This window comes from Stomoxys calcitrans, chromosome 4 (genome assembly GCF_963082655.1).
Source record: "Stomoxys calcitrans chromosome 4, idStoCalc2.1, whole genome shotgun sequence".
Classification (NCBI taxonomy): domain Eukaryota; kingdom Metazoa; phylum Arthropoda; class Insecta; order Diptera; family Muscidae; genus Stomoxys; species Stomoxys calcitrans.
Genome location: NC_081555.1, coordinates 49,974,173 through 49,982,538, shown reverse-complemented (window position 1 = coordinate 49,982,538; position 8,366 = coordinate 49,974,173). Strand labels below are relative to the sequence as shown.

The 8,366-nt window shown below is 41.8% G+C and overlaps 1 protein-coding gene across 1 annotated transcript; it reads left to right on the top strand.

Moving 5' to 3' along the window:
- The first annotated feature begins 436 nt into the window (after positions 1-436).
- Positions 437-7,446, top strand: LOC106093278 (ADP-ribosylation factor-binding protein GGA1). The gene is made up of 6 exons (XM_013260330.2): positions 437-562; positions 630-793; positions 5,069-5,696; positions 5,759-6,326; positions 6,384-6,858; positions 6,916-7,446. Exons 1-6 carry the CDS (start codon positions 526-528, stop codon positions 7,123-7,125), a joined length of 2,082 nt encoding a protein of 693 aa, XP_013115784.2. The 5' UTR covers positions 437-525; the 3' UTR covers positions 7,126-7,446.
- The last annotated feature ends 920 nt before the right edge of the window (positions 7,447-8,366 follow it).

Below are 8,366 nucleotides of genomic sequence, written 5' to 3'. Positions count from 1 at the left end.
TATTAAGAAGTTGCCTCAGGCGAGCAGATGTTAACAACCTGTCGGCTTTTACTGCATTTAAATGTCAGATTTTTTATTTAATTTTTTTGTTGTTACCTTCTTTCTCGCATATTCTGTGCTCATTTACGCACACTTTCTGCACACATACACGCACAGGCACAAAAACTTATTTGCTTGTGTTGGTAAATAGTCGATCATCTTGATGACAAGATGGCGATTTCACCATATGTTTTTTATGCTGTTGTACAAATCAAACAACCTTTAAATAATTTAGCCAAGATGTTGTACAAATGAGACAAACTTTATATTATTGATCCATGTCCGGATACCAGCTGTTCGCGTGAGACAATCTTTAACTATAGAGCCTTGAAGTTGAGCATGAAGTGGATTTTTCTCCAGAACTACGAATATAAAAATCTGGCATCATTGACAACTGCTGCAATTCTATTGTGAATATTTGCAAATAACAAAACAAAATCAGCCGAAAGAATTCAGCCAGTCCAAGTCTTATTTCTAGAAAATAAAATGACGACAGATGAAAGTATTTTAGAAGAAATGCTAGGTATGTTTCGAACACTTTAAAGTTCATCACAAATCTGGTGGTTTTAAATGATTTCTCAACATTTCAGAGAGAGCGACTAATCCTACCAAAGATGAAATTGACAATATGGCAGTGCAAATGTTCTGCATGATAGTTAACAGCAATAAAGGTTTACTGGTGAACAAAGCCCACAAGCTTATAGTTGCAAAAATTTATTCCCCGAATGTTACAGAAGCAAACAGAGCCATAGGGGTAAGTGAATGTGTATGTGATCAATGGACTTTCTTTGTTCGGAAGACACTTGGAGATTAAAATAACTTTTGCATAAAATTGATTTTTTCATTCTCACGTTGTCAAAAGTGCTAAAATTGGTTTGTTGTATTATTTTACACAGGACAAAATCGATAATTCGCATTTGGCACAGTGTAGCATGAAATTAACACTTGCCCTAGATGATATGCGATGCGGTCCTCTGGTGAGCAAAACTACATAAAAAATAAATCGGTCAACACTCATTCCGATAAAAGCTTTTTCCCTGTCTTGGTAGAGAGGTGGCTGAATATATGAAGTTTCTCATCAAACACTTTTCTCACATTTCTACATTTTCTACATTTCTCACATGAGATCCAGACTTTGAAAAACCTTATGCTATGAGCTCATTTTACTTGGGTTTCAACATTACAGTAGAATTTACAAAACAAACAAACAACAATAATATCAATCCCATGGCAGCCGGTTGTACGTACCGGATTGGCCCGATGAAGTCTTTCATCGGCAAGGGCTGCCGCCTCAGTGTACAACACACTGCTAGAAAAACAACAACAACAATAATAATATAAAAGCACATTGGGGATTCCCAGAATTTATTTCCAACTACTACGAAGATGTAAATCGAAATTAGTGGATACTAGTTTTGAGAGTATAAACTGAAACAATCCAAATCGAGGTAACTACACTCACAAAAAAGCCAGCTGAAAATAGCAAACACTGTCTGCTGACTTTTCATAGTCATTTTTGCCGCTGTTTCAGCAATAGGTCTGCCAATTGAGCAAAATTTTAGGATAGCAGGCTGATTGTTGAAAAGTCTGTTGTTTGCGGAGAATGTCTGCTTGGAAGACATTCTTTCGCTTACTCTAATTTGACTTGGAGAGATCAGCGACATTCAATGGTACGTTCTTCATAGATATTGTCTGTCTGTCAGAGATGATATTGATGCAAACCGTCGTTAATAAATTATATCTTAGCCATTCCACAACTTCTTTTATTGCAAAAGTCACCGCTTGAAATATAATACAGTGATAGGCTAACCTTCTCGATATATCCAGCCCATTTCTTAAGACTGCACCTCGGAGCCCACATGGAAATATCCGTTTCGTAGTCTACGTTCCTCCTATCAGGTATAGGGGTAAAATGCTAATTTGCCCATGAAAATTGCAATAAGGAACTGGGATATAGGGATACAATACTTTTTATCAAATATGTCCGGCTATGGTTCTGGACGCCTGGGTTCGAATCCAGGCAAGGCCTTCAGAAAAATTTTCAGCGTTGGTTTTCCTCTCATAATGGTAGCAACATTTGTGAGGTACTATGCCAGGTAAAACTTCTCTCCAAAGAGATTTCACACTGCGGCACGCCGTTTGGACTCGGTTATGAAAAAGAGGCCCCTTATTATTGAGCTCTCCTAATGCTAGCAACATTTGTGAGGTAATATGCCAGGTAAAACTTCTCTCCAAAGAGATTTCACACTGCGGCACGCCGTTTGGACTCGGTTATGAAAAAGAGGCCCTTATTATTGAGCTTAAACTTGAATCGGACTGCATTCATTGATATGTGAGAAGTTTGCTCCTGTTCCTTAGTGGAATGTTCAAGGGCAAAATTTGCATTCGTATTTGCAGCTTCGCGGCTCAAAGAACGGGTCCTTACTGCCTAGGATATCAGGCATTTTCTCAATGATAACACAATGCCCGTATCTGCTGCTGAATTAAATAAAAAGATCTCCTATCCTCACGGCTGTAGGCGTAGCAATTTGTCAAACCACTATGATCATAGGCATTGGTTTTAATATTAAGTTCAATCCATCAGAAGGTGTACTCCTCAATGCGGCTGTAATGTACAAACAAGCCCTCTTTTAGATCCAGCTAAATATTGATCAGAAGTTGGACTTCTGAAGCGTCGGCCGCTGCAGTATATGTCCACACAGGGCACGCGGTATAAGACCACAATAGCACCATTGCAGGTGCTTAGGGCTAGGGTTATCAATTGCCATTGTGATTGTGGGTATCTTGTATCTCCAGCTGTGGCTACAACGATTTTCACCTAACAGTGTCAGGTGTGGCATCGGGGACTGGATAAGGTGAGTCCTCATGGTTTGGTGGAGAGGGTACGGGGTATCGCAAAGGTGATATCGGGGACGATACATGATCTGAGGTCGCGGTAGTGAGAACTGGCCTTATACCAAGAGACTAAGAAGGTTCGGAACATGGTGTTCATCAGATTTTTGGAAATGCGTATGTTCTGCGGAACACGTCGCATAGACGACGCGACGGATAATGTGCCGGGCGGATCCTTCTTGGATGGTGATTTGTAGGTTGTTCTGAGAGGGAGCTTTGGGCTGGGGGTGCAATCTCTCTCATTCTGGGGTCACCATGTTTACACAGGTGGGTCCAAAATGGATGGGTGCAGAGGAGCAGGCGTGTTTGTTGCGTTCTTAGGAGTATAGCGTGAGGCATAGCGAATTCCTATAACGCCCAAAGCGCAGACTTGTCGTCGGCTGACGCTGTGGGATGTCGGATGGCAAAGGCCCTGTAGCCTAGATTCTCGAAGACGAGGAAGTCGATTGTCCATGTGCGACGATGCTTTACCTGTGTTTGGGAATCGACCCAATTGTCATTGTTGACTTCTGTAAAAGGCCTAGGTGGGCACAGAAGCGGAACTACAATCGCTAAGGTATTTTATTTTCTATGCCGTGTGCACCGGCATTTTGTTTCTCTCTCTCTAGGGCATCCAGGTTTTTGTTTAGAAAAACCAAACCTAAAGATTGGTCATTGACGACACGTTGGAAGCAGGAAGAGTCAAACTTCTTCAGGCTATGCCATGTTGGGGAGGGATAGGAGACATTCGAGCTCAATTTTTGTCAATGACCTCTACTACAAAGCAAGCATTTGACGCGTTCAGTCATGCCAAACTTGTTGTGGACATCGCCCGAACGCTGGGTAGCCAATTACCTGTGTGGTTGCCAGTCATTCGTGGAATTTATGGATAGTGAAACAGGAAGTTCCCGAAGGCGAGTAATATCTCCGTCACTGTTTAACCTCTACCTCTCCTTCATTCCACAACCTACAGACGGCATCGTACAATCGCCGCATAAGATACGATTTCTAATCTTATGCGGACGATTTTACGATCATGGCATCATATGTTGTTGTTGTTGTAGCAGTGTGTTATACACTGAGGCGGCAGCCCTTTCCAATGAAGAATTCCATCGGGTCAATCCGGTACGTACAACCGGCTGCCATGGGATTGATGGCATCCGATCCCCACCCATTGTTGACATCGGCGATAGGCTAAACGTATACCATAACCAACTTGCCGCTTATTTTGCTGCAAGAGATTTGAAGATACCTGAACAAATCTTTAGCCACATTGTTCACTTTAAATTTGCGTGAGGTGAAAAATAAGCTGAATGTGAAAGTCGATGGAGCAACGATTCTGACCATCAAGTGAAGTGAAAAGCTACCGGGTAAATGTGGCCCTTGCACCTCAAGAAATTGACCTCCCCCGGCAAACCAGAGTAGTTCTGGCTCAATTACGATCCGGCTCCTACAGAACAAGGATTGATGCCAATGTGCAGGATGTATGTCCCGATTGGTCCCCACACGACACACGTCACCAATTTAACAGCCCAGCCAAATCCACTCGACTCAGACTCAAATCCTTCTGGCCGCACCAAAAGTGGGGTGCGGTCACAGAGTTCAAAAGAACCAAGCAAACGGAATATAGACACAACACACTGCTACAACAACAACTACAAGAGATGAGGATGAGTAATAGGCCTCTCACTGAGACTCTCCGCTCGATATCGCTGATTGTCCGCGACTGCAATTGCAGCTATTCAGTATGGAGCATTCCACTATCCGCAACCTGGGGACGAGCTACAGGGCGCTCTCATCTAAGCTTCTCGTGACAACGATGAACAGCATACAGATTGGAGCTTAAAGTTCCAGCATGTGATGCTCATGGTAATCGCGTGACGGGTCTACTTTTTTGTCTTGTGCGTTGGTTTAATTTTTCTGTCTTTTTAACTGTCTTATACCGTGCTGTGGTGTGTCTCTATTTGTTTCTCTCCGCCTCCTTTGGTCTTCTACCTTCTTCTAGGGCAAACACAGTGGACCACAATGGCTTCCGAGTGAAGCGGCTAGCAAACCAGGGTTGCTTGTCACATGCCCACTAACCTATCCCGATGAAAACTCTTTTTTTTTCTTGATTTTATTACATTGATCTGATTTGAGTTCTCCGCTTTGTTTGCAGATATTGGAAGAATGCATGTCGAAAGGTGGCGAAGAATTTCAAAAGAAAACCAACAAATTTGCCTTTCTTAATGAGTTAATAGCTTTAGTGCTTGACAAACGCGATGGCCCACCCGCCCCTGTGGAAACAAAAAAACGTATCATGGAATGTCTTATGCTTTGGACAGCGGAACATCCGGATAAAACGAAAATTCAAGATGCATACGATAGCCTCAAAGGAAAGGTTAGTTTAGATCACGGACCCTCATCGGTGTCGGTAAATACAACATTCGGAAATGGGGGTGTTAAAGAGCAGCGTTCCAGTATATTAGGCAAAGATGATTTGCTAGTAGCTAAACTTTTGAAGCAGGGCGGTGAGGAGAATTATAAAAAGGCCAACTTGCTAATACAACACCGATTTAATGAGGAGGCCAGACGCACTGCATTCATATGCCATTTAAAATCAGAACTGAAGAAAATTGAAAGTACGATGGAACTTTTGGAACAAATGTTGGATTCCTACGGCAATGATACACCGGGAGAGGATAGTCGCGTGACAATGAGTGATTTGTATAACACGTGTAAGGTACACAACGAACAAATGGCCAGGTGGCCTGATTATTTATCAGACTCCGAACCGGATTTCTTAAGTAAGCTATAGGTCAATTCATATACAATTGTTATTGCGTACTATAATTTTGTGTATTTTTAGAGGACGTGTTAATAACGAAGGATCTTCTAGTGATGATATTACAAAGGTATAGAAAGTTTGAAATTGACTCCAATCTTGAAACAGAAGCAATATGTCCAAAGGATACACATCTTGTAAAGCAAAATACAAATGTGACCGTACCCACGCCAATATCTTCAACATCAGCGGTGACATCAAATACTGACATTTTATCCGACCTTTTGGGTGGTGAACTAAATCCATCATCTTCCAGTCCAAAAACTATTCATGATACCGAAACTAACCTAAAAGTTCAAAAGCCCTCAACTTTGGATGAGTTATCGGAAATTTTTGGCAGTATTGAGAATAAACCCGAACAAACCAAATTCCCATCGGATTTAATGGGTGATTTCTCTTTATTGGAACCCATAAATGTATTTGGCAACGAAACAATCACCACATCCGAAAAGACGGAGGGATGCTCGGCGACGAATGGTAAACTTGAAATGACAAAGCAAGGGTTTAAGGAGCTGCGCGAGATTGACAAACTAAGTGAGGAAATATTTAAAAAGAGTTTGCAAAACGAAAAGCGTCAGACAACATTTAAAAAGTAAAAAATAACCGTAGTAATTTTTCTCTTTTGAATCACTGTGACTTTTATTTGCAGGGAACCAGAAAAGATTACCTTAAATGACTTAGCCAAGGATAAGAAGCAATCATCGCTGAAGACCATCAGCAGTAGCAATGCTAATAAAGCTTCAATAGAACACTGTGATGAGGAAGCGAATTGCCTCCCTCAAGAAGCCTCTAGTTGTACTGAGCAAACTGTGCCAGAGAATAAGGAAAATCTGCCAGAACCAACAACGGAGATCGTAACAGAATGTACTCCCACAACAACGGTGGGCGAAAATCAGAACGCCGCAATAAACCATAAGCCCCTTGCTGAAATAACTATTGACATTGATGAGCTTACTCCCATAGCCGAAGGGCAGCGTATGCTAATGGACGACGAAGACATACAGGTCTCGTTGAATTTTACAGCCAATCAACCAACCCCCCATGTTTCTGTTATTGTTATGTCGGTCATCAATAAGTCACGCATGCCTATAGAGGACTTTCAATTCGAAGCTAGTGTTAAAAAGGTATTCCTCAGTTTGCTGGGCCTCGTACAGATTTCAAATGTTTTTTTTTTATTACAGCCTTGCAAAGTTCGTTTGTTGCCGCCCACGGACACTAAATTGGCTCCCAGAAAACCATTTCGTCCCTCTGAGCCCATCAATCAGGTCTTGTTGCTAATGAACACCACAGAGAAACCCGTGGATATAACATGCATTGTTGGCTATAGACTTGGTGACGATCCGGATCCTGTAAAAACGTCAATTATCGCCAAAGACATTCCATATGTTTAGTTGAGAAACTTTTTATCACGAATGGTGTATTATAGGGAGCAATACACCATAAACCATATTTTATTGTTTTTTTTTTTTTTATTTAATTAAGACTCCACGAGGAGTTTGTATCGCTTTTTAGCCCTACTTAAAACTTGGCATGCAAAAAGGGTAGTGTATGCATGTTTACCAGCAAAAGTATTAATGGCTTGAGCTTTGTTTAAAAATTTCGCGTTTTCTTTTCCATCACACCACTTAAAGTCATTTTATTTGAATTGTTTAATTTATAAAATTTTAATTTAATAAAAAGGGCCCTTATCGTTCCTACAATCAAAATGGAAACATAAAAAAATAGTTTGAATTGTCGCAACAAGTGTATGTTGTTAACCGATGGGAACTACTACATAGACTTCTATACGGATGGTTCCAAACTAAACGACCAGGTGGGCTTTGGGGTGTACTCTAAAGATCTAGAACTGGTCATATCGAAAAGGTTACTCGACCACAGTGTGAATCAAGCAGAGATCCTTGCCTTGCAATTAAGGAAGTGGTGGAATGGCTAAGATGTAATGGCATTAAGACGATTGGCATAAATATCTTCTCAGACAGCCAGGCAGCCATTAAATCCATGGAGAACGTATTTCTGAACACAAAAACCGTCCTCGACTGTGGCAGATCTCTCAACGAGATGGCTGAACAGTTCAAAATTCACCTGTTCTAGGTGCCGGGTCACAGAGATATCCCAGGGAATTGTAAAACGGATGAGTTTGCGACGCTAGGAAATACCCTACACATTTCAAGGATACTGGAATCTGTGGATATGCCTTTAGCGACATGTAAGCTAATTTTTCAGGACCAGGTCCGAATGACAACGAATGATAGATGGTCACAAAGAGGGGGCTGCGAGCATTCCAAAACTGTGTGGCCTAATCTAGACTTGAAGAGGTCTACTACGTTGCTGTCATTGGCTAGAACAGACGCCCAATTATTGTCCAATTTCGCTGAAATTTGGCCCGGCACCCAGCAGAACCTAACGGTTGTAGTTGGTCTTCCAGGAGTTGCTGTTCCCTGCTATTGTAGACACATTTTCATGTGGAGGTTAAGCACCTGTAGGTGAGCAAGCTCGTTCAGGTCCAAAGAACTGATCACCGCGGAGACAGAGTGGCCTTTGGTTATTTTGTCATACCGAGTATGATGGGAACTCAGTATTTGTGCTGGCTGGTGCCGCCCGACCTCTCACTGAGACTCTCCGCTCGATACCG

Bases quoted from the DNA above. Each gene is read 5' to 3' on its own strand.
- LOC106093278 (XM_013260330.2), top strand. From the start codon at position 526: ATGACGACAGATGAAAGTATTTTAGAAGAAATGCTAG. The intron at 563-629 runs GTATGTTTCGAA...TCAACATTTCAG, and splicing joins TATTTTAGAAGAAATGCTAG to AGAGAGCGACTAATCCTACC. The intron at 794-5,068 runs GTAAGTGAATGT...CTTTGTTTGCAG, and splicing joins AAGCAAACAGAGCCATAGGG to ATATTGGAAGAATGCATGTC.